We start from the raw sequence: 26869 nt of genomic DNA on the forward strand, positions 1-26869 counted from the left end.
GGAGATCCCATGTTGCTTGCTGAGGTTACAAATGGGCCCCAGTCCACAATTATGCAATAAAATAGCACTATTCTTCAATCTTGTATCAAATGACTAGGCATTGTTTAAGTGATGCAGAAAACCAAGTTGGAGATAATGTCGGCACCTGGGTGTAATTCCATCCCCACTTAACTTGCATATGCATAGCTGTATATAGACAACCTTGTAAATAAGTCTATAGAAATTATTAGCCTTAATTTTGATTTATTCAGCAAATCTGCTAAGAGCTTAAGAACCTGCATTTCTGGAGTAGTCATGGAGGAGTGGAAATTCCCTCTCTAGAGCTAGTATGGGAGTGCATGCTGCGTCTTCTGGCAGGCCAACGTAAAAATAGCTTCCCCTCTACTGAGGAAGCACAGAAAGCAAGCAGGGGGATGAAAAATGGAGCAGTCTTGTTGTCTCTACTACCATTTCACTATATATGCCGCATGGATCTTCTTGTCATTTGTGGCTATCAGACAAGTTGCAAAATAGAAGGGATATATATGGGGATTGTGCTCTTAGAAATGGCAGCAAATTAGTCAGGTTATGATCAAACATCCAATCAAAATATCAATATTAATAATGCTTTAATTTTTTGCAAACTTAGTTTTCCCTTTATTAAGGAGATTTACATTATGAGTTATAACAACTTAATAGAGCTGGACTGGGGGGGTTCAGAGAGTTGTAGCTTCCCTTCTCAGCCAATACATGCACAGATGGCATATTGCAACCTCAGAGAGAAAAACTAGTGCCATAATTATTTCCCTTATTTTCATATGGCCAAGGAAATTCTAAATTAAAATGTGTGGTGAAATATGCAATACAAAAAGAATGTGAAGCTACCCCATATTGGGACATACTATTTGTCTAGTCAACCCAGCATCATCATCTCTATCTGGCAATAGTAATCTTGTTTCTCAGACAGAAGCTTTCAAAACGCCTTCTATATGATCTGTTTAACAGGAGATACCAGACATTGAACTTCCTGCTTAGAATATTAGTTGTACTTTGAAAAGGAAAAACTGTAAAAATATAGTTTCTAATGTCATGAGGTAAGATACTGAAAGCTTCTTAATGTTCTTTAACATCAAGATCGAGCCTGGAAGCTAGACTGTCAATGTTGGCATTTGGTGGATCCCAGAGAACAAGCAGAAAAAAATACATATTTCAATCTGAAATGGTAGGACAATCTATGAACTAAAGTAATGTTTGCATCATCTGAAAGTGTACCTCTGCACACTTGTGAGGATATTATATTCTATCTGCTATTTCATGGTTCTTTTGACAGTAATTTCTGACTCCCACTCCCCACAAGTTTATAATCTCTTTGATACAAACTGACACAAGCAAGTTTGCCTAAGGCTTCATAACGAGAGAATGGTACTAGAATTAAAATCTCAATGCCAAGGTATTTAGGCCACTCTCCAACATCATGCCAATTTAATTTGATATTATTGCTGAGAAAATATATATAGAAGCCAAAGGTGAAAGCAACCTAACTGTACATTAACTATGGCTAAACAAAATGGTCTCACATGAGCCATGGATTCCTGTGAAAATAACCTTCCTTTGGCTAGAAAATCATTTATTCCAACTACAACCAATGTGGCAAAAAGTGCCTGTTGAGATCCCCATGGACTGTAAGGAAGGTAAGAGGAGCTGATTATCTCTTAGAGTTTCCTCCAAGCAGTTGGAAAATATAAAATAAATTGTTATGGAGATCTTGGGAAGAAATGTTGGAGGGGAGAGAATGAAATGCTATTTCTTTCTATAGTGGTTGCTTGTGACACTTTTATTACAAAGGCAGGGATAACCATGGGCAAATGCAGCACATTGTCCCATAAGCGCTTTTGGAAAGGCACAGATACAATTCACATATCAGGAGCCATCTTCAGATCTCCTAGGCAGTTCTGGGAAGACCAGGATAAAGAGGAGCAGAGTGATCATCACTGTCTTCACTAATACCCTCAAATCACCTTGATCTCACAGTGGTCTGAGGGTTGCCCTTTGAGGAAGAGGACCTGCACTATATTCTCCTAGACAAGAAGATTTATGATTATTCTTTTCTCTACTCTAAGGAGTGTCAAGTCTACTTTGAATCAGATAAAGGAACCAGTTTGATTTTTGGCAGCTACCATCCAAGAACAAAATCTCATCCTCATCCTCTTTAGGCCCAACTCTATTATTTGGCAAGTCCTGGAGCACACTACAAGGAACAGAAGAAGCCCACGTCTCTTCGTTTCGTTAGCAAGTGTTATACCTGTCTATAAAATAGAACAAACTGCAGTGTAGAATGACCCAAAGAGAAGGGAGAGAAAATAACATGGAGTATAGAAGATATGGCCTTTCGTGCAAAAGGCATATGTGTTCTTGTGCACTAAGAAGAATACCAAAGGCCATTCCTCTCAAGGAGTCTCCAAAAGGAGTGTTCGTACCCTTCATCAAACACTTTGAGGTCTCTTTGGGAAGTTTAGACACAGACATACATGCCCTTTTTGTTGTTGATTTTTTGTAATATCTTGCAACTTACGGCTTAGGGCCAAGCTAGAATTCAGAGTGCAATATAAAAACAATATTCAACAGATATATGATATAAGTGCTGTTCCTGTACCTGCTAGACAAGCTACTGCTTGCTTTAATTGTCCAATGGTACAATCCAATTCACAGTTCAAGCATATTTTGCAAGGTGTGTGTAAACACATCAGCTGCTCTGGAACAATGTCTCAGCTGTACTATAACGACAGATATTTAGCTTATGATGTCGTTGTGTGTAGTGTATGTTAACGGAAGCCCTGACCTACCATTCTATGGTAAATGCCAAGTCTTTTGCTGTACACCCAATTAACAGAATGCAGCAATCATACAGGAAAGCACTTCCAGTGGAAGGAACTGAAGACACAGGCGATTTCTTCGCTGTATAAAGTGTTTGCTGGATTCCATGGCTTTCACCTATTTAATAAATATAGGCTCCTCAGTACATATCCTTATAGATTTCCTGCAAGAGAGGGTGCAGAGAAGTCTCTGCTTCTGTCTTTTTGATCTTCTGCACCAACTGTGCATGCTCAGTAACTAACTGTCGCAAGTCAGCCATTTTCTGCAGCAGCTTAGGGAAGAGGTATTGAGTGTCTGGATGATTGGTCTGCAGATGGAACTCCAGGGCCTGGAGGATATTGTCTTGAATTGCCTCAACTTGTTTAACATTCATCAAACCAGGGCGGTCTAAAGGGGGAAAAAAAGAAATCAAATTACTTGCCAAACATCTGCCTTGACAGCATAATTCTTATGAGGAAGAATATTTCTGCCCTTTCAATGGGCTGCTGTTTATCTTTTAAGTTACTTAGATTCACTAATACTCATATGAATTGCCGAAGTATTAAGATAAACTGCAGAAAGTCATCTCAGTCCTTTTCACATACGATTTCACATTTATGGAACTTGATTTTTTGATCAGGCCCTCCCTATTGTTTCTCAGACAGGTCATAAAAATTATTTTGAAGGCACAGTACAGAAGGGAGCCACATGTGCCTCCTACACCCATTTTACAGCCCCCAATTCCAAAAATGTTTTAAAAACATTTAGGGGGAAAAATTGCTCTTGCACAGAAATTCCTGTTATAATGGACATCGGGGTAATTTTATCATGTTTTAAGTGGAACCAGCACACAAGGGATTCCCATATAGCAAATAATAATAATAATAATAATAATAATAATAATAATGATGATGATGATGATGATGATGATGATGATGATGATGATGATGATGATGATGATAATAATAATAATAATAATAATAATAATAATAATAATAATAATAATAATAATAATAATAATAATAATTTTAAAAGTTTGGCCACTATAAGGCACAAGTTAAACCCCCATTATTTTAGTTAAACCTGTTTTTCTGTTAACAAAAGACTCAATGGCCAGAATCCTTACAGTGCCGGTGTATGGTTTGCATAACTTGCTGTGGCTAATTGTGACTAATAGATGAGGTGCCAGGTAATATGCCTGGTCATTCACCTGACCACACAACTGAGATGTGCTCCAGCAGCTGGCCAATTAATCACATTTAATACAGTACATTATGTGAAACTTACATGGACATCAATAGTATTCTGACCATGGAAGCAATCTTTACATTGCATAGCTACTGCATAAAAAATTAAATTGATAAATATGCAAATCAACCTCTTTGGCCACACCTTCCTGTTAGCCCCTTCTCCTTGCGAGTGTAGCCCTCGGTCTGCTGGCGTATATATAAGAAACAGCCCCCAGCCCACTGAAACCTCACAGCATATTGCCCATTTATTTTTTCTCAGTGGTTCTTGCATGAAGTCTGAACTAGCAAAAATGGAATAAATTAGTATGAAAAGACAGACAAAACATTTCAAGAGCAAGGAGGTTGGTTTGATGTCACTATCAATATAGCAAGTGTGTGGTTCTTGTCTTTCTGTAGATTCTAATCAAACCAGTTCTACAGGTTTTTGCCACACTTAAGAACATAAGAAGAGCCCTGTTGCATCATGCCAAGGGCCCACCTAGTCCAGCTTCCTGTATCTCTCAGTGGCCCCACCAGATGCCTCTGAGAGCACACAAGACAACTAGATACCTGTCTCCTGATACCCCTCTCCTGCATCTGACATTTTGAGGTACCAACCTTTTAAGCCTGGAGATTATACATCCCCATCATAGCTTTTAATCTGTGATTGACTTTTCTTCCAGAAATCTGTCCAATCCCCTTTTAAAGGCCTCTAGGCTAGATGCCATCACCATATCCTGTGGCAAGGCAGTCCACAGACTAACAACATGCTGGGTAAAGAATTTTTTTGTTTGTTCTCCCTCTCCCCACACTCAATTGGAGTGGATGTCTCTGGTTCTGGTATTGACCAGAGAGGGAAAATAGCTTCCCTCTATCCACTTTATCCATCCCCTGTTTAATTTTATATGTCTCAATCATTCCCCCCCGGCACCTTTTCTCTAGACTAAAGAGCCCCAAATGCTGTAGCCTCTCTTTGTAAGGGAGGTACCCCAGCCCAGTAACCATTTTAATCACTCTCTTCTGCACCTTTTCCAGTTCCACTATGTCGTTTTTGAAATCCGGCAACCAGAACTGTACACAATTCTCCAGGTGCAGCCTTACCATCATTTTGTACAATGGCATTATAATGCTAGCAGTTTTATTTTAAATCCTCTTTTTAATGATGCCTAGCATGGAATTGGCCTTCTTCACTGCCGCCACACATTGGGTTGACACTTCAACTGCAGGGAGAAGCCTTCTTTGTCAAAAGGTTGAAAGACATAGTAATAAATGTGTGGTTACTGCTGCATGACATCACTCTGTGCTCTCTTGTTCTCTCACACATGTGTGTATACATGAAAGTGTATGCAGCTTTTTAAAAAAAAAAGATAGCACAAGGCTAACCATTTCCCTCCTATTTAAAAATATTTTAAAGGCTACTTACTGAGCAGAGTTGATTCTACCTTTGTAACACAGAGAGCACTGACATTTATCATAGAAATAATAGAAGAGTGAAGTTGGAAGAGGCCTACAATGCCATTATGTCCAATCCCCTGATCAATACAGGAATACACTCAAAGCATTTACACACCTACCCACATCCAAAATCATACTTTTACCAGAGCAACTGAAGAAGGCAGAAACCAAAACATTTTGCTTAACCATTTCTATTTGAAAATCACATGTATAGAAGTGTGATTTCTCAAACATATCCAGAAAAACCTTTACTGAACTGCTATTTATATTTCATTATGTTTGTTCAGTTAACTAGCTGCAGAAGATAAACTGGGGCTAAAAAGAAGGAGAAGAAATTATTTCGTATAATAATATGTTACTTTTGTATGTACCACAGTGATCAAACTCAAGGTTATGGGAAAAACAAGAGGATCCAAAACCAAGTACCTCAGGCCTAGAGCTTGGAAAAGCCTCAGTTTCATATTATAACATCCAGGATCCTTCATCTTGCAAGGCCAACTCGTGCAGTGTTATGATCCAATAGCAGCCAATTTGATGCCCATGGAAAGCCCAGAAGCAAGACAAAGGGTGATTTTACTAACTCTCCTCAAACTATTCTATTCTTTTCCATAACAGTATTCCCACTATTTCAACAAATGTGGGGATGGGATAACATGTTTGACAAAATACCATCATACTTTGAAAAAGAAAAAGCCCTGTAGATGCAGAAGAAATACCCAGGAGGCAAAGAATGGATGGTACCATGAGTCTTCAGATGTTTTTGATTACCACTTGCAAAATCCCTTAACCTTGCTCATGTTTCCTGGAGCTCCTGGGAAGTCCACAACAGCTGGAGTACCAAAGATTCCTGTCTAGTACCATTGCATCAAATGGCCAGAGACAGATCTAAATAGTTTCTGGCAAGTACAGAGGACTAAGACCTAAAAAGCTGAGAACAGTGAAAGGCTGGAAGAGAGGTAAGGTGCACAGGAAACAAAAAAGATGAAGTGACAAAAGATTTTTTCAAAAAAAAATTTAAAAGGAGAAAGTAGCAACTATACTGAATGAGAAAGGAACAAGAATAATTTTCAGTTAATAGGGCAGTTAGTCCTATTGAAGGAGGAAAAAATCTAAATTATCCTTGGGGAAATGCGGGCAATGAAGGTATGCTTTAGTGTTGGGTTGACAACCCAGGGACGAATGGAAGATAAAAGGATGTAAAGCATAATCATAGGAATATTTCCTTTAGAGATAACCGCATTGGGCCCTCTAGTGCAGTGGTTCTTAACCTTTGTTACTCGGATGCTTTTGAACTGCAACTCCCAGTCAGGACAGCTGGTGGTGAAGACTTCTGGGAGTTGCAGTCCAAAACTCCTGAGTAACCCAAGGTTAAGAACCAGTGCTCTAGTGCTTCTAGGTGCATGCATGGACTGCAAATAAAACAAGTTAGATGATTTAGACTCCCAGCCTCAGACCATAATTAATTACCCATAATGAGGCAATGCATTCTATATTACTATGGTCCAGCCCCCATCCGCAAAGTTTTAGAATGGCTATAATGTTGTCAGCAATTCTCCTTCCCACCACCTCCAAGACTCCCCAGTCTCACCTCCACATAAGATGATGGCAGCTACAAAAAGAGACAAGTCACTGTCATCCAGCTCCAAGGCATTGAATTTCACAGCAAACTCAAATTTGGGCTCCATGATTTCACTGAATGGCTTGCGCAAGCTGCGCAGGAACTCACGTGTCACAAAGCCATTCCCGTTGGCCACCAAGAGTCCATCCTTGTTCATGATGGAGGCAAGCATGGCAAAGATGGCCTCATGCACCCCATATTTCAGTAGAGTCACTTGGTCATTAAGATAAAGACTAATGAAGCTAGGGATGCTCTTGGCAAATTCTGTGAGTTCCCGTACTGTTTCCACTGTTGTGCACTGGCAGCGATAAAAAACATGAACACCTATTTCCTTGTATGATGGTATCCCATTGACCAGCTGTTTCCACACCAGACCCTTTTCTGCTTGCCACAGGGTATCCATGTCATGAATCACAAAAGGCTACAAAGAACAAGCATATGTTAAAATTCTGTAGTGCTGAATCCAGCTATAGGCTATACAAATAAAAAAATATATAATATATAACAAGAGCTTTTAGAAACAATGCAGCACTGTTTCTTCACTATCTAATTCTAAATGTCTTTATCCATGCTATCTAACCATAAAAAAATACAAAACAAAGTATAGTAAGCTCAAACATGTTATCATTTATGCAGTGGAAGTGTTTTCACATAGAAGGCTGTGAGTTCTTAGGTCTGCACATCTGATAATCCTATCTTAATATGGGGAATCTGTCATCATAAATGTTTGTTTCTACTTTAAGCAGCAAATACAGCACAGAGTTAACTCTGCTAGACCAAACCATACTACCTGACACCTCTTTGAACCTTTCTCAAATCTCCATTTATATATATAAATATATATATATTCAGAATTATGTTGTGGATATTAAATGGTATTGTGTGTGTTTTCTTCAAGTATATTTTTTCTTTTATAATCTTTTAATGTGCCTAATTACCTTATATTTATACAATATATAATGATTTTTAAAAATTGTGGATAACTTTGCTTTATAGTATTTTGTGTGTTGTCAGTGTAAAATGTTTTTGTTACAGTGCAATGTGTTTGATCATGCACAACTAACCCTTTCAATGTTTTTAACTGTATACAAAATGTTGCTTTGTAATAATTTTTTTAAAATTAAAAAGTCCTATAATTCAACATGAATGTTATAGTTACTAGATGAAGCTGCCATTTGGGCTTGGCCCCAACGAAGCAGCAAGAGTACTGGATGTACTGCCATTGAAATACAGTGGTGCCTCGCTTAACGGGCGCGCCGTTTAGCGATGAAGCCGCATAGCGATGAAGATTTTGCGATCGCAATAGCGATCGCATTGCGATGTTTTTAATGGGTTTTTCCGCTTTGCGATGATCGGTTCCCTGTTTCACTTACCGATCATCGCAAAGCGATGGTTTTTTAACAGCTGATCGGCGGTTCCAAAATGGCCGCTGGGTCAAAAAAGGGCCGCCCGCTGTGTTTTCTCACGGATTCCTCGCTTAAGAGGCAGCGAAAATGGCCGCCGTATGGAGGATCTTCGCTTTAAGGTCAGTTTGAAGCCCATAGGAACGCATTAAACACGTTTTAATGTGTTTCTATGGGCTTTTTAAAATCGCATAGCGACAAAATCGCTTAGCAGTGGTTTTTGCTGCACGGATTAACGTTGCTATGTGAGGCACCACTGTATTGTGGAACCTAAGGTTAAAATGTATTGCAAATGAATAACAATAATGGCAAGATTAAAAATGACAGGACAGATATTGCTGCTGGAGCCTCTAATGTCTATAAGAGTTAAAGAAAGAGTAAGAACAGAAAAATCTGCTTCTAAAAGGGTAAAAATGAGGCTGGTAGCTACATAATAGAAAGTGAAAAGTATGTGTAGGATGCATCTCTCTAAATGTGGAGAACCAACTAGATATGCAAAAACCCAGAGAAAAACATGGTATCAACTTTAATTCAACTGCTCAGGCCCAAAATTGTAACATTGAGAAGTACAGGTATGGGAAAAATGTAAAAAAGATGTGAGGAAGTTGTGAAATATTCTTAGAAGTAATGTTTGAAAATATTTTTGTTGCATAACCAATTCATACAGCTATCAAACTTTTTGATCCAAGTCTGAAAAATAATGATAGCAATGATATAACATTACTACTTCATTTAACTTGATTACTAACTAAGCATTGCTCTTGGGGCTTGATGTTTGCAATGTACTTTCAAATCTTGCCAGATACAGAACACCTTGAGTTAACTGATGCAGAAGTGGAATCTAGATGTCTACCAAGCATATATAACACAATGGTGAGGCACAACAGAGCCTCAGATTGCTTTTAATTTCTCATTTCCCTCATATTTCTTCATATTTCTTGATTTTCTGCCTATCACAGAAACTACTGGGAATATTTTCAAAATAGTTGCAAACACAGACACAAAATCAATCCCCATCAGAATCTGAGCTGCTGTATTATAAAATAATTATAAATTACTTCATATTTCCAGGACATCACTAAGGGCAGAACCATGTATAATATTTTGCAATAGTCTAAATAAGTTACTACAGCATGGGTGAAAATTTCCTGAAGAAATCAGAGCCGGCACATTAGCCTAAACTGGTAGAAAATGCTGCAGGCCACTGAGGTCACTTGGGCCCCTATTAAAAAACCGAGCATCAAAGAGGAACCTAAGCTATATGTACAATATTTCCAAAATTTAACTCATACATCCCATCCCACAGGTGAACAAAACTGTTCTCTGAACTCTTTCACTCCTTCTGTCAAAATGAGCGTTTGAAGCCAGTGCAATTAGCACATGGGACATTTTTGTTTGAATGAAAAAGGAGTATTTGTATTTGAGAAATACTTCCTCGTGGAAGACAATGGAGTTTTAAGAAGTTTATTTGTTTTTTGTGGGGGGGAGGAGTTTGACATTCTAAACTTAACCCAATTCAAAAATTGATCCTAGTTACAAATTAGTGCAAGTGATCTGAGTTCAGCAATACCTGACTTCACAATTTTTCAAAGATTTCTGGTGAAATAATCCCACCCTTAGATCATACCAGTTTTGTTATGACTGAGACCAACTTATTGACTGAAATTCTTCTAAGTAGGTGGATTTGTTTAGGCAGCTTCTGCACAGCACTAAATCTCCTTGACTGCAAATAACTTACTTGGCTTCATGTCTAGGCCTCAGGGACTGAGATACTCACTGGAGTGCTGCTGGCTTTCCCAGTCAGGATGCCCCGTGCTTTCTTTTTGGTCATGTTGAAATTCTTCAGATAGGCATTGTAGATGTGCTTGGAAAAAACTTTTAAGTCAGCCACCTGTTGGTTCTGGCAGCTGATCTCAGTTGCAGTCAATCCTGCCACTAGCTTCCTTTTTTCAGCTTCTGGCATGCGTCCAAAACGAATGGCTGGAGAAGTACAACAAAGCAGTGACAGTTAGAGGCTGTAGACTAGAGAAGCTGGGAATGGTTCCATTTGCACTTGCCGCAATATCTCTTCCTGGTTATGGATTTATTGAACATTTTTTTCCATGGGATACAATTACAAATGTAAAAAGGAAAATAGGAATTAAAAAAAAGTATTTATATCCAACTTATCCACATGAATGCTGGCTGGATAGCTCAGTAGTTTAGGTATCTGGCAGTGTAGCTAGATGTTGGAAGTTCAATTCCCTGCCTCCAGCGATAAAAGTCAACATGTGTAGCCGTGAGCATGCCTCACAACTCTAGGGTGACCCCAGAAAAAGGGAACAGTAAACCACTTTTGTGTGTACAGTGGTGCCCCGTATAGCGAGGTTAATCCGTTCCGGATTAACCTTCGCTATACGAAAACATCGCTGTGCGGGCAAGGAAAGCCTATTGGAACGCATTAAACTTAGTTTAATGCGTTCCAATAAGCGTCCAAACTTACCCCTCCAGCTATGTTTTCGCGTCCGGCGGCCATTTTGGAGCCGCCGATCAGCTGATCGGCGGCTCCAAAATGGCCGCCGGATGACCCGAAATGGCCCCCTATCAGTGTTTTCACGCTGTAAGCAAGGGGAGGGCGCGAAAACACTGATAGGGGGCCATTTCGGGTCATCCGGCGGCCATTTTGGAGCCGCCGATCAGCTGTTCGGCGGCTCCAAAATGGCCGCCGGACGCTCCAATCGTCGCAAACAAGTCCAAGAAAGTGGAGGGGGAAAGAAAGGGGAAGGGGGAAAACAGAAATCATCTAAGCGCTTCGATTCCTCCTTTCCCCCTCCACTTTCTTGCGTGGAAACTGGAAAGGGGAAAGCACTTTCTTCACAATAAAGAGAAGGGGAAAAGCAGGAATTATCAAAGCACTTTGATCCCTGCCTTCCCCTTCCACTTTCTTGCAAAGAAAGACATTTTGGTTTAGAAAAGGGGGGGCGTTGGTCTTATACACAGAAAAATAGAGTCGAGTACATAATTTCTCTTATACAAATATAGATCAGCTACAGGACTCTGGCCTATAAACAGAAAATGCTGGTGCAAACCATTAAAAAATTGAGGAGGTGCATCAAAACGTTTTAAACAAAATAAGATGTTCTTGTTAGACTGGAAAAAACTAGGAATCTTTATCCCATACCAAGTCAGACTAAATATTTTCCCTACAGTAAACATACAGTTCTATTTATTCCTTGTCCTTTGCTCTATCTAGAGCAGGGGTCTCAAACTCAGTTTACCTGGGGGCCGCTGGAGGCAGAGTCTGGGTGAGGCTGGGCCGCATCAGATTTTCTGCCAAGTGGAGCAAGAGCCCGAGGAAGCCGCCCAGGAGTTTCCTTAGCCCGGGTGAGGCTCCGAGGAGGAGGAGGAGAAGGAAGCACCACTGGGTGCTGAGGCGGCCATTGGCCAAGCTGGTGCTGGGGGTGCCGAGAGAGAAAGAGAGCCAGAGAGCCACTTCCCTGGAAGAGGTGGTGGCAGCGGCGACTGCTGTTGGTGGCACTGTTGGAGGCGCTCTCCACTCTCAGGCATCACTTGGCAGTGGCTCAGGCACTCAGGGAAAAGGTCTGGCTCTCCCCCAAGACAGCGCCTCTTGCATCCTCCATCTGGAACTGCAGCCTGCCAGCTAGCGGGCCAGCTGGTAGGCTGCATTTCCAGTTGGAGGGTGCAAGGGGTGCTGTCTTGGGAGAGAACCGGCGAGTGAGGCTAGGCTTTTTTTGATTCTTGACAGCAGGGGATGTATGGGCGCTCTGGGGGGGCAGGCAAGGCGGGGGCTGCAAACTATCATTCGGCAGGCTGCAAATAGCCCCCGGGCCGCATGTTTGAGACCCCTGATCTAGAGTTATAGGAGGGTGACCTCACCATTATGTGACATGCCTAGAGAGAGGCATTTCTGAAAGCGGCAGTACTGGCATTTGTTTCTGTTCTTTTTCTGAATCTTGCAGTTCCGCTCACACTTCTCATACTCCAGTTTCATACGGATTGTTCGACGAAAGAAGCCCTGTTAGTGAATGGCACAGAAGTCAGGCAAATGTTGGAATGAAACAGGAAAAAGATTTATTCTGACAATAACAGTTCTTTTAGGTTGCCACAGTTACTGCCAACTTGAATATCAGGACAGTATAACATTTTCAGAAAGAAGCAGTGAGGCCTGAAAACAGACTGTAAGCAAAACTACCACACAGGATAAATATACACAAATAGAGAGGAATGCTACAAGGAGTCAAGAATCGTGAACGGGTTTGTCCTTTATAAGAAACGTGAGAAACAGATTTGTAATATCCTGAGTCACCAGCAGAGGGATGTATGAATAAACAAAGCCTCACCCTTTCAAAATTCTTGCTCTCTCCTCTTTACAGCATAGTGTATTTTAAGTATTTTTGTGACCTTGCAAAGTTAAATGCTGAGTATCCATAATTCATCAGCACCTGCATGTGGAGAATGGTTTTTTATGATTACTAAGCTGGCCAAGCAATCAGGAGCAGAATATTTTCAGTTCTTCAAAAATCCTCAGGTTTATGAATGCAAGATATTGTGCTTTGGTATCCACAATTCAAAACACCAGGAAATGACCTGATACTGCTGCACAATATTGTGTCCACAGAAAAAAGGATGCCCAGCTTTATACAGCAAATGGCAGCCTGAATGTCGACAACAACAATGGAAGCAGGCAGTAATGTCTACAGGATACCCTTTTTGGCTCACATTCATTCACAAAGTGACACTAAGCAAGGGAAAATTCCAGGAGCTGACTTCCTTTTCCATTAGCTAACCACTTCTCACTCAAACACAAAGCAATTGTCAGGGCTGTTTTTCAAAAAGTATGAATGGTAGTAAACACGAGAGGGTATCTGGTAGACCAGTGGTCTCCAACCTTGGGCCTCCAGATGTTCTTGGACTTCAACTCCCAGAAATCCTGGCCAGCAGAGGTAGTGGTGAAGGCTTCTGGGTGTTGCAGTCCAAGAACATCTGGAGGCCCAAGGTTGGGGACCACTGCGGTAGACCATCTTGACTGCTGCCATTGGTGTTGTCAACATTTAGAATGCCCTTTGCTATATTAAGCCTGGCATCCTTTTTCCTGCTGGCAATGCAAGCATGATATTGTGCCACAATATCAGGCCATTTCCTAGCATTTTGAATTATGGGTACAGAAGCACAATATCCCACATTGACAAACTGGAGGGTTTTTTTTTTGTTTTGTTTTTTTTAAAGAACTGAATTTCCAGGCTTCTTAAAATGGAAGTTTAAGTATGCACACGCTACAGAAAAATTCCAACAGAAACTTTCCTCCTGTACCACCCAGTGCTAGAGGATCCTAGAAGAGGAGCATGATTGTTGGGAGAAGACAGAAGCAAGCAGCTGGGATGTGGCAAAGTATGTTGAAGGGCTGTTTTGGATTTAATGAAATGGTGAAGCAAAGGTGTAACTGCAACACATACAATGGAGAAACATATATGCCATTTAAGCTCTTAGGTAAACTAATTTTGCCATGCCTGCTCCACAGAACGTATATTATAATAGCTATGTTCAAATTTCCAAATCCTTTCCTTGGGATAGGAAGAAAAGTGATATTGGACCAAAAGCTCTACAAACATATTGTTTGCATGTTTTCCAAAAATAAAAATAAAAATAAATAAAGAAAGAAAGAGCTGGGAATTAGCAAAGATTGGCACTGGGAACCAAGGTCAAAATCATCCACTCTATGTGGAGGAAAGTCGGTGAAGAAAGACAAACAAAAATCAACTCATCTGAAATGTGCTGCTGGAGGAAAGCCTTACAAATACCACAGTCAGCCAGAAAGGCAGAAAAGTGGGTGCTCAATCAAGTCAAACCAGAACTCTCACTGCAGCAAAATGAGTAAATGGGGGCTGTTCTACCATGCACATATAATGAAAATACAGAACTGACTAGAAAAGACAATGTCACTGGAAAAAGGGGGAGGAGCAGTAGGAAGAGAGAAAGGTCTAACTTTAGGCAGATTGTCATAATAATAGCCACAGATATTAGTGTTCAAGACCTGAGCAGAACTTGAGCAGAAAATACAATATTTCTAGGAAGGAAAGTAGGAAGAGAGAACAATCTAGCATGAGATGATGTTGGTTTGCAAGATCTGAACAGAGCTGTTAATGATAGGACATCTTGGAGGTCATTAACTCATATAGTCACCACACTTCAGAAGTAATTTGATGGCATATAACATCTTTGGATGTTTTTTCTTAATGACTAGATAATTGTATAATGGCGATGAGTAGAATGGCTGAAACTGTGACAAGATAAAGGCACCAAAGCTCTGTTAATATCAAGTAAGACCATCCGCAGCCACAAAGCAAAAAAATAAAAAATAAAAATAAAAAAAAATTTAAAAAAAGTAATTTCACAGCTTAAACAAGTGAACTTCTGAACATTTGTTATATTTTACAATGTTTTTACAGACACGGGATCTCTTTGCCAGCACGAATTCCTGTTTGACCAAAATGGAGTTTAAAAGTTTCCTCTTGAGAGACAGATAATTAGGTCCTGACTGACAGGGTCAAAAGTTCAGATTGGCCCAGATCTGGAGCTGATTTCCTCTTTGTAGACTTTTGTCAGAAGCCTGTTCTCAGAAATCTTGATGTTTACTGGAAGCACTCAGGGTTGGGACAAACAAAACTGTTGTGTGATTTTGTAATGCACAAATGCTTTTAATATGCCTTACAAAACTGTATGCTAATTTCCTGGGGATACATGGCAAAATGTCTCTTTCTGGAGGAATGTCACCTCATTACTTTCTTTGAAGAAAACCTGTTACAACTCTTCAAAGAAAACCTGTCTTTTCACTGTTTTTGTGACCTTTCATTGCCTTCCAAACATCTCCCTTCCAGGCCCATTAAGCTGCTACATTACTTTGTAATGCTCTTGCTGCTAAGCCTGTTCCATGCATGCTGAGTCTTATAACAAAGTGGCTGTTTTTACCTTTTGAAAGGCCTTTTTAAAGGATCAGTATTTCAGCCTTTGCAGCCTGGAATCTTTCCAAATTACAAAAGAGTAGGTGGGACAAACCATTCTCTTTCAGCAAAAGCAAGATTGGTCTTTTCAATTTTTATGAGCTATTTTAAATTGGGGATGTTTAGGGTTGCTTGTTTCTGCATGGGGGAGAGAACAGTTTTTTTGAAAACCCTGCTACATCTGCCAAATTGGTGCTGATCCAAACTCAAATTCCAAAGTTACAATTTTTTGTTCAGGCTGCACCCATTTTCAGAATTGCCTTATAGAATGTTGATATGCTCTGTTGCACTATAACATAGCTGCAATTCCATGCAGCTATAAATCACAGGTGCCCTGTGGAATATGTCAGGCAAAGAGAGCATCTAAAAGCATACTCGGTATTCTCAGAGAGACCAGAAATTCACGGAGAATAGTGAAAAGATTACAGAAGATGTGCAGCTGGAGAATACTTTAAGCTGTGCAAAACTCTGGCACATGTTTATGTGACAAATTCCAGAGGATTAGCTATGTAGGTTTGTGCAGCTCAGGAATCTCACTATTTGCCTATTTAAGGGAGTAGCACTATCTCATCTTTTTGGAGCACATGCCTAGATAATATCACTTATTTGTACAGTGGTACTTATGTTCTGCACTACTAAAATAAACATATTTATTAGCCCCTGTTCTGGTTGTGACAGAAACACACTTATCCTATGAAGGATGGCTTCTGGTTAGCCTCTGCTGTTTACTCACTGAAGCCCAGCAGTCTCCCTCCTGAAACTTCAGGTTGTACACAGCCTTTTATGTTGCATGCAACCCATACCTTGCAACCTTCACAGGCATGTACTCCATAGTGAAATCCTGATGCTTTGTCACCACAGACTCTGCACTCTACATTTAGACTTCCTGAGGTTGCTTCTTCACAGCCCATCTGGAGTTGGTCTGACAGAGAAGGAGAACTCTGGGAAAGATCTAATAGGAAAACAAAACAGAAACCCATTACAATGTTATTCTGCAACTACTTACAGCCAGACACATAGTAACTCTACATCTTACTTCAGTTTCACATTCTTCAGACATCACTCAATAGCTGGTGCTTGCCACTGCTCTGTTTTAGAAGCAGTGCCAGCTGCAATTTTTTTAAACTACAGGAACTGCCTATCAGCATTATCCCTGAGAGTACTTCTGGTTTCTACCCACAATTCATCCAGTTCACAGTTCGTTGAGTTTAGTAATGCAAAGCTGTTTCTTTATATGGACCTTAAGTTCACCAGAAACATTATTTAAATTATATTTTGGCACTATGATTCTTTTAATGTTCAATACTCTCTGTGTAGCTGAATTCAAACATTTAACATACAATTATGCAAATACAAAAATGATATTCAAAACAGAATTTTTCGATGTTGAAACCAAACTAATGTCTCCTCTCAAGCTTTTATCATTCCTTTCATCCTACTGGCAGACTAAATCCGTTTTTTTTTTTCTTCAACAGAATCCTTAAATATTTAGCAACATTGGCTGTCAATGCATTAGCTGACAATTTTTTTACAATACTCAATTCGCATGCAAGTGTCTCTATAGATTGCTCTTAACACTACATAGTTCTGCTGTATAAACTGCCAAAAACAGCAACAGACAGGAAAGGCAACAGATAATCTAGTTATGAATTCCTGTTCAGGCTGAGCAAATAATTTTGTCCTCTTATCAAAGCTTTAAAATGGATGACAATCATTGGGAAAGAAAAAAATTATCTAAGTGGAGGTGTTCTGAAATGCTGCAAAGACTAACAAGCATAGAGCTGCTACAGTCGTTTGAAGCCAGCATCCAACTGCTTGTCCCAGCTAAAGTAAACCCTCTGAATTTTCAAACCAAGAGCAGTCCAAAAGATGATCTTCAAACTTACTCAATACCACAAACAGTTTCAGTGAAAAACTATTTTTATTGTTTCAAATTTCTAACATTCTTGAATAGGCAGAATGAAACCTCTATTATATAAATAAGCTAAATCCAATAGGTAAAGGTAAAGGTTCCCCTTGACATTTAGTCCAGTCGTGTCCAACTCTAGGGCGTGGTGCTCATCCCCATCTCCAAGCCGTAGAGCCAGTGTTTGTTCGTAGACAGTTTCTGTGGTCACATGGCCAGTGTGACTAGACACAGAGTGCTGTTACCTTCCCATTGAGGTGGTACCTATTTATCTACTTGCATTTACATGCTTTCGAACTGCTAGGTTGGCAGGAGCTGGGACAAGCAACAGGAGCTCACTCCGTCGTGTGGATTCGATCTTACGACTGCTGGTCTTCTGACCTTGCAGCACAGAGGCTTCTGCGCCACCACATCCCACAATATCCAATAGATATCGGTTAAAAATTAGTACACTTTTATTAAATGTAGCGAAGTACTTGAACAGTGGTATTGTAAGAGGAGTAGGAGAACGACTACAGCCAAGTAATGATGTCATGAAATTGAATATTATGTCAAGGATATACGGTTTTCACAATGAAAAACTTAAGAAAAATGAATGAGTGGATGGAAAAAAATGGAAATTCTATTTTTCTACATATCTAGATTGAGACATCAGAAGAATATTCACAAGGAAGTATTAATGAGAATTTAAAACTTGGGATTTATTTTATTTTATTATTCGACTTTTACCCCGCCCCCCTAGACAAAGTCTACTCGGGGCGGATTTGACATAGATTGATTTGTAATGCCCCGCAATGAAAGGCAGGTAACTTGAAAAAGCCTATTCTCACCTACCACCACCACCCTTATTTAAATGGCTCCATACATCCTCTGTGGATATAGGGGCAATACTACCACACGTCTCACCTGTTTTAGGCTGGGGTAGCTTTTTTTCAAAGTTTTTTTTTTCCTTGTAGGGGAAAGACTCACCTTTCTCCTACATGAAGTTAAAAGGTGCCTGTTAGAGAGGGAACCTTTTTGGTGGTGACGTTGTAGTTGCTGAGTATCTTCAGAGGTTCTTTTGGTGCAAGGCTGAGAGCATTTTATTCTTCCAAACCTATTAATTAATTCACAATTTGGCTGTCTCATTAATATGTGTTTTGGTCATAATAATTTTTACTATTCTATGTTTATTTAATATCTCTGTTTGCTGAGCCACATAAAGAATTTCTGCTAAGGAGTGGCTGTACATGCAATTAATAAAGAAAGGTAGTTTAAGATTCACCCTGTGCAATTGAATCTGAAGCAGAGAGTACCGTTGGGAGTACAAAAAAGTTGTTCTGCAAAAGAAAAGTAAGATGCTACATTCTGAGCCATCAGAATAACTACGGGAAGAAGAAGAATTGAAGGGAAAGAGAGATTAAAAGGTAGAGGTCGAATAGCAGACAGAAGAGAAAAAAGTGCTGTGGAAGCCAAGCCAGAGCTAAGTAGGGCAGAATTAGTAACTGGCAGTAAGGATGAAAATAAAAGAAGAAGAGCTATCTAGATAACAAACTTGATTGTGAGGAATCACTATTAAAGCATACATATACTGTATTAGATTTGCCACTTCCGTGAATAAGGTGATTGCCATTCTCTTGAGGACAAATCACTTGGAAATCTATTCTACAAACAAAAACCAATTTCTTCTTAAATTGAGTTCGATGCGTGACTCTACTTCTCCAACCTACCTGTGTAACTGATAGAAGGTGCAGAATTTTCTGGTCCTTCATTTGAGTTTGCACCACCTCCTATAGTTGTCATTGTCTCTTCCTCTTCCTCCTCCTCTTCCCTGACCTCAGGTACTTCCTCCTTTGGCTGTTCCATAACTGATCACCACCCTTCAGTGCCAAGACTGCAGTCCCTGTCATAGCTCTGGCATCATCCACGTCTGTCTGGATATGGGCCCCTACCTGGCTGCTTCTTTTAGCCTTCAAAGAAAAGAAGGAAAATGTTGAAGGGCATCGGCAATGAAAACTGGTTGTGGCTAATTAGACCAATGCACGGACTAGAATCTACATAGGTGCTGAAAGGGCAACTCCAGACTTTGCTCTCAATGCAAACAGGACAAACCTTTAATTAAAGTGTATGTGTGCTTGCCCATGATATTGTGGCAGAAGCAGGTATCAAATTCAAAGAAAGAGAAGGAACATGGGCTATCTTGGGTGGTATAATATGACTTACAAGAAGCTATGAAAGACACAGATGTTTTGCCCCTGATTGGTATATGATTTCTTTAATCCGGGTAAGCAAGCTCTGATTTTGTTATCTTGAAAAACCTTTCTTCATATAAATTGGAAAGTCCCTGACCAGAGGAAGAAAGGCTATCATCCACAGCTAATTTTAAGACACTTTTTCTATCTATCTCATGAAAATGGTGAGCATTTGCCAAAATATTTCCTATTCAATCTATTTTTCACAGTATTTATTATATACATGTACATGTGAACAGTTCCTCACTGTGGGAACTGATTGAAAAATATAGCTGCCAGCCATATCCCTACATTCCCAGTTCATTTATTATATTTGTCCATGTCAGTGTTTATCTAGGAACAGACTGTAAGGGTACATACATGAAAGGTACTGTGTGATCTGGCCCTCAAAGAGCTCCAGTCCCTTTTATTGTACTGTGGGGATCTTATACAATGAAGCTGCTGAGGCTGCAATCTGAAGCTAAAGACTGGTGCATATTTCTTAACCCTTTCCCCTCAGTTCATTTCTATGCTGAAAGTCCTCCTTACCCCTTCCTGCAAAGCAGCTGGGTAATGATGTTGAGCAGTAAAACAACCAGAAAGGAACAATTTAAGATGCTTTGTGAACTCTACACCCCTAAGCCACCTTCCATTTCAAACTGCAACTACTGGGATCAAGAAGTAACAAAACACAATATATCCCTACAAAATAAAGTGCCTGGATTCTACAAAACATAAGTAAACACTAATGTTTACTGCATGAAAAAATTGTAGTATAAAAAGGTCTTAACATCCAAACAATGTGAAATTTACTTAACCTTAAGAGTATCAGCTTTGCCAACTTAGTCCATAGATGCACTAAAAATGTGGAATCACTTTTATTTGTAGGCAGGAGATTACCTCAGAAAAGGTCTGGTACACACTAGCATCATTTAAAAAGTCATTTTGCTTCCAAAGCAACTTCAAATCAAAGTGCCTGCAATGTCATCAAAATGCAAGCCTATGATCAACGGTATGTCTCATCTGTTGCAAACTTGAGGACTGGGTTTTCTTTATAGAATCAATCCATCTTATTTTGGCTTTCCTCTTTTCTGTCTACCTTCAGTTCTTCCTAGCATTATTATATTTTCCAGAGAGTCTTGTCTTCTCTGAGTTCAGACCTGATTTAATCTAGGGCTCACTTTTCTTTCTGGTGGTCCAGGGTATCTGCAAAGCTCCAGCACTGTATTTCATATCAATTGATCTTTTTCTGGTCAGCTTTCTTCACTATCCTCCTTTCACATTCATACATAATAATCATGAACTTGGCCTTGGTTTCCAGTGACACATGCTTACACTTGATGTTATTCTCTAGTTTCTTCATAGCTGCCTTTCCAAATCTCAGTTTCCTGGCATCTCAGCTGCAGTCTCCATTTGGTTTGATAGTACAGTTGTTGTCCCCCACATGCCCATATCTGTGGGTGATCCAGTCCAGAATCAATCATGGATACCTGAAACTATGGATACAATGTATCCCATTAAAGAGAATGAGTGAGAGCAAGAGGAGAGGGAAGGGCAAGAAGAGGAGCTAATTGTGCATGCACATTGCAGGCTGTTGCAACTGAAGCAACAGATACTGATTTCTGCAGATATGGGGGGCCTACTCTACATAACATCTTTAACAATTTGAATCTCTTCCTTGTCAATATTAAATTATATAGTTATTTTATAATCATGATTTTGGTCTTAATGTTCAACTACAGGCCTCATTTCTTATTTCACCCACTACAGGAATCATTTCAAATCACTGCTGTTGTATGCCAGTAACATAGCACTATTTGCAGATCTTAACTTATTGATATAGTATTTGTTGTACCAATGTTCACTCCACCTTCATCTGAAGCTTTTCCAACTTTCCATATGAAATGTTTTGTGTATAGACTGAACAGACAGATTAAATGCACCCTTGTCTGACACCTTTGCCTATGTTTCTCCATATTTTTGCACTGATCATTATAATAGATCTCTTTGTCTTTATAGTAGTCACTGAAAATGTGCATTTAGGATTCTGAGCCTATTTCCAGCACCCTTTACTTTTCCTTCTTGTCTGTCTCTAATAATCTTAAGTGTTTAAGTGTTTCTTAAATCTGGGTTTTTATTTTCTTTTTACTACAGCAATAATTTTTTTTGCATTCTTTCTTTATAATATCTCTGGTTTCAATTCACAGTTCTTTCGGTTTATGATCTGAGTTTAGTAATGCAAATCTATTTCTTCTGGTTCATGGTTCACAGTTCATAGTTCAATTCAGAGTTCTTCTAGTTCATGTTTCATTACTGAGTTTAGTAATGCAAATCTATTCTTTATGCGGAGTTAAATTAATCAGAAATGTTATTTAAAATATATTTTGCCACTAGAATTCTTTTAGTCTTCTTTTTCAGGTTCATTTTAATTTTTAATATTAAGAGTGGTGGTTGGTACGAAAATCTATTCCTGGTCTTTTTTTGGCAGAGAAAACACAGCATCTTCATCTACTACTTCCAATAGTCTGTTTAATATCTATAATGGTTATCTGATAATGCCCATATGTACTCTCATCTGTTTGCCTGAAGTATGAACTTTCAATATACAGGTTGCTCACTTCCCAGAATTCTATGAGTTGTTCTCTTGCTTCATATTCACCAATAATATTTAGTTCTTCTTTTCCTATTTCCAGAGTAAAACATCTTGTAATTGTCTGGCTGAAAATATCATATTCCTGTCCCTTTTAGTTTTGTCACATTGAGTACTGCAATGTTTAGATGCTCCATTTCTTGCTTTACAGTTTTCAATTCACCTTCCACTTTCCAATTCTGTTTGTCATGCAGCACAGACTTTCTTTTCACCTGTGTGCACATCAGCCAATAGGTGTCCTTTCAACTTCGATTCAGTTACTTCAATAGTGATGGCACTATTTGTACTTGTCCTTTGCTCTTCCCTAGTAGCTCACTTAGTTTCTTCTGACTGGGAGTTTCCTCTTCTAGCATTATCTCTTATTCCATTTTGGATTGTCTCATCATAGGATTTTCAAACCAAGAAATATGCAGAAAAGGTTTACCATTGCTTTTGTCTTTGCAGTGCTAACAAGAATTAGCTTGAGTGCCACTTCCATTCTTTGTGAAATATCCTCTGGCAGTGTTACCTTCCATTGCTGTTGCCCAGTAACTGCCCTCCAGACTATTTCACTACCTGTATCACCATTGGAGCTATCTATTATCTTCTGTTGATGTGACCCTTAATCCTACATAGGATGGATGCATCACAGTCTGATGTCTCAGCTTTGACCATTCTGCGTTTGGTGACCCTGCTAGGAGTCCAGAATAGCAGTGGAGTCTAGTCTTCTGACAGCATTGCTCTCAGTGTCCATGAGACATTCAAAGTTCCTCACCACATTAAAATAAGCATTCAAGAGAGGGCTGTAAGAGGATGTTATTATGTTATGTGCCGTCAAGTCAGAACTGACTTAGCAACTATAAAAGGCTTTACAAGGTAAATGAAATATTTAAGGAGTGGTTTTACCAGTTCCACACCCCCAGTGAGTTTCCTGGCTGAGCAGGGATTTGAAACCAGGGCTCCTGAATTCTAATCCATCACTCTATCCATTATACCACACTGGATAAGAGGATAGGCCTCCCAAAAAAACACCTGTGTTACTGCCACCCATACACTCTTCATTTTCTTCATAAGAGTTAATGAAACCAATACAAAATGCATAAATACAGTGGTGCCCCGCAGGACGATGATAATCCGTCCCATTGAAAACGCTGTTTAGCGAAATCGTTGTCGTGCAAAATCCGTTTCCCCATTGGAATGCATTGAAACCCATTTAATGCATTCCAATGGGGAAAATACCTCGTCGTCCAGCAAAGATCGCCCATAGGGAAGCCATTTTGCAAGCGCCGATCAGCTGTAAAAATGGCTGTCTTGCAAAGCATGGGTCTGGAAAACACAGGACAGCCATTTTGCGAAGCCGACGATTAGCTGTAAAAACCGTCATCTTGCAAAGCACGGACCAAATCATCATCAAGCGAAAATCCCCCATTGGAATGACTGTTTTGAGAATCGCTACAGCGATCGGAAAAAGTCATCGTTATGCGGATTCATCATTTAGCAGGGTCATTGTCTTGCGAGGTACCACTGTATGGAGTACATTATGACTCAAACATACCTGACAGAAAACAAAGAGTAGTTGTTAAACTCAAATCTTATGGAGGTTTGGCAAGAAGTAGCTACTAGGACTGATGATTTGCTGGAACAACAAACTCTCCAAACGCAGCTGAGATCACACCACTTTCTATTTTAGTCTGAGACACCAAGAATTTTTAGTGTTCTGTGTTTATTTTTATTTAAGATGTTATAACCACTCCTCTTTTTTGCTGCCAAAGCTCATTCATTTTTTGTTACATTTTACAATCATGAGCAGTTGTTGGGGCTTATCTGACTCCAGGATGAACAGCAAGCAGATCTAGTGTGCATCCTGTTACTGTCTTCATTTGTGCTACTATATGATTAGCAAATCTTACCTTCCCTTTTCCTACTTCTGCATCCTTCATTCTCTGTGCAGAGCATAGAGAGTCAATTGTTATTATACACAAAAGCAAGCACAAACTAAACTAGGAAATTAAAAGTAGTATGCCTTTGAATTGTGGTGCTGGAGGAGACTCTTGAGAGTCCCCTGGACTGCAAGGAGAACAAACCTATCCATTTTGAAGGAAATCAACCCTGAGTGCTCACTGGAAGGACAGATCCTGAAGCTTAGGCTCCAATACTTTGGCCATCTCATGAGAAGAGAAGACTCTCTGGTGTTGGGAAAATGTGAAGGCAAGAGGAGAAGGGGACGATAGAGGATGAGATGGTTGGACAGTCACCGAAGCTACCAACACAAATTTGACCAAACTCCGGGAAGCAGTGGAAGACAGGAGGGCCTGGTGCGCTCTGGTCCATGAGGTCACAAAGAGTCGGACATGACTTAACGACTAAACAACAAATGCTTTTTAAAAATTGCAAGGCAACACAAAAATTATCTTTACATAAAATTAAAATGAAAACAGTTTTGTATGCTACTTTATGGCCCAATATATCTTTCATATGTAAATCTGATTACACCACTTGTTACCCTCTGCTTTGGACAGGAAATAAAAGCCAGCCTACATTAGGGATTGCCAATCGCTGTCATTATTTACAGAACAATGCTTGCTGGGAAGAGAACTGAATGTCAACAGGGTTCGTAATAGTCATTGCCCCGTGTGAAATACCGCAATATCAACAACTTTTGACCAGGAAACAAACAGTCTCTTTGTTTTGGGGTCATGTAAAAATGTATAGATATTTGCCATGTAATCCCAGTCTTATGTTTGAGAAAGTGAACTTGTCCATGAAAACTCACATTAAAATATAGCTGTCCGTCATTAAGGTGCCACAATATTTTTGTCTTCTTTATCTTTTATTTAGGAAAAATAGCTGGAAGATATAGCAGATACAACACACTTATTGCAGTGTTTTACATGTAATAGTGGCCTAAGAAACTGGTGAACATTGAGTCCATTGAGATAGGTTTTTAACACACATACACATATATATTATTTCAGTTCTCTATCTCTAGATTCTTGTCCTGTAATTTTTCATCTCCAGAATGGCAACCATAGTTTTCAACTGAATTGCAGAAATATAGAGGTTTCTCACTTAATAACACAAAGCACAGAAACTTGCATCATTTATTAGGAACTCTGCTGCTTGTACACATCCCATTTACTATCATGCCTGACTAGAGAACAATACTTAATGCCTTTTTATTTTGGAAATGTTAACTCAAACTACAAGTGCCTTAGTACCTGGAACCAGCCAAAATAAACATGTGTCCAAATTATCTCTATAAAAGAAACTGAAATTCCTATAAAAACTTGTCAGATGGGATTAGAGGGTTTTAAAAATTCCATTTATTGTTCATAAAGGGGGAGGGATGCTGTAAATTGACCCTGTAGAAGAAATTTCAGTAGTGGCCATTCCACTCTGGAACTCTCTTCCTGTGGAGGTGCGACTGGCCCCCACCCTCTTGAGCTTTTGCAAACAAATTAAAATCTGCCTTCCCCCCCCCCCGACCTTCCCAAAGACCACCCTTTTGTAAAATTATGCTGGCCCATTGTGTGCCATCCTGTGTCCTAGATTGGTGATTTTATGGGGCGGAGGATAGGGTTTTGTTTGTTTTATTTTAATATATTTTATTTAGCTGTATGTTTTATAATATTTTGTAAGCCACCCAGAGTAGTGACATGCCCCCTAAAGGGGTGTGGAATGAATGAATGAATGAATGAATGAATGAATGAATGAATGAATGAATGAATGAATGAATGAACAAATTTCCATTTCTTCCTTCTTCCCTCCCCTAGTGCTTCTGTATTTATGTGAAATCAGAGGATATTTCTTGTGTAAGGAATTAGGGTAAAAGAGAGAAACAAAAATGAGGTACACCATTGATGGATAAACACAGGCTCTTTTGGCAGTAGCCTTTGGCTTTAAGGCTGGGCGTTGCCTATCATTTCCATGTAGCCACTTCAGAGTTACTTGCAGATGGGCACCTGAACCCAAAGAGATTTTGAAATCTAACACTGAGACTGGTAAAAGAAAGCAAACAGATATAGGTAAAACTTTCTGTTTGGATGCCTTGTAAGACTTGGAAAAAATGGAATACTATTGCTTTTGACATGTGAACGTTCAATTATTTTTATTTGGTTGCATCATGGTATTACATTTTTCCAAAAATTCATAATTATAAATAGCAAATAGTTAATGGAAAAATTCTAGAACATTATCAACTAAGGAAACTGCTAAATGGTAGCAGCAAACAACCCAGTGATTCCAAAAAGCCTGAATGAGAATAATATTTGGGAACTTTGAACAGAACTCAAAGTATTCTAGTAATTCTACATAAACATGTATACACATGGACATATAGTTTTAGTTCTCTCATTTCTCAGAGCTGTAGCTTTAGAGTTCAGAGATGAGATTATGTCCCCAAGTATCAACTCAAGCTCAAATCACCATCATTTTCATTTTAGTGAAGTGGTGTGAAAGGAAGAAAAACACTATAGTGTGATTTTGAATAAGGGAAAAGAACTTCCCTTTAGTGTGTCATAACTGAGAACCCATTCACACTTTCTGCTTGAACCTTTTTCAGACCACGGACCGGTTGGGGGTGTGTGGGC

General features: G+C 39.4%; 1 protein-coding gene across 8 annotated transcripts in view; it reads right to left on the reverse strand.

Moving 5' to 3' along the window:
• Positions 1-591: 591 nt before the first annotated feature.
• The window catches only part of PPARD (peroxisome proliferator activated receptor delta), a 64567-nt gene continuing 38289 nt past the window's right edge, over positions 592-26869 (reverse strand). For 3 of the 8 annotated variants that reach the window (XM_020796276.3, XM_072997389.2, XM_072997390.2), the window contains 6 exons: positions 19151-19390; positions 16339-16487; positions 12414-12552; positions 10315-10517; positions 7105-7555; positions 592-3240 (listed from right to left, as the gene is read on the reverse strand). In XM_020796276.3, coding sequence (XP_020651935.3) covers positions 2993-3240; positions 7105-7555; positions 10315-10517; positions 12414-12552; positions 16339-16487; positions 19151-19286 — 1326 coding nt within the window. In that variant the 5' untranslated portion in view covers positions 19287-19390 and the 3' untranslated portion in view covers positions 592-2992. Of the gene's footprint in view, positions 3241-5942; positions 7556-10314; positions 10518-12413; positions 12553-16338; positions 16488-19150; positions 19391-26869 lie in introns of all 8 variants that reach the window. The other 5 variants (XM_072997393.2, XM_020796284.3, XM_072997392.2 and 2 more) reach the window with 4 other exon arrangements.

The sequence above is a fragment of the Pogona vitticeps genome, chromosome 4, assembly GCF_051106095.1.
Source record: "Pogona vitticeps strain Pit_001003342236 chromosome 4, PviZW2.1, whole genome shotgun sequence".
In the NCBI taxonomy this organism is placed as follows: domain Eukaryota; kingdom Metazoa; phylum Chordata; class Lepidosauria; order Squamata; family Agamidae; genus Pogona; species Pogona vitticeps.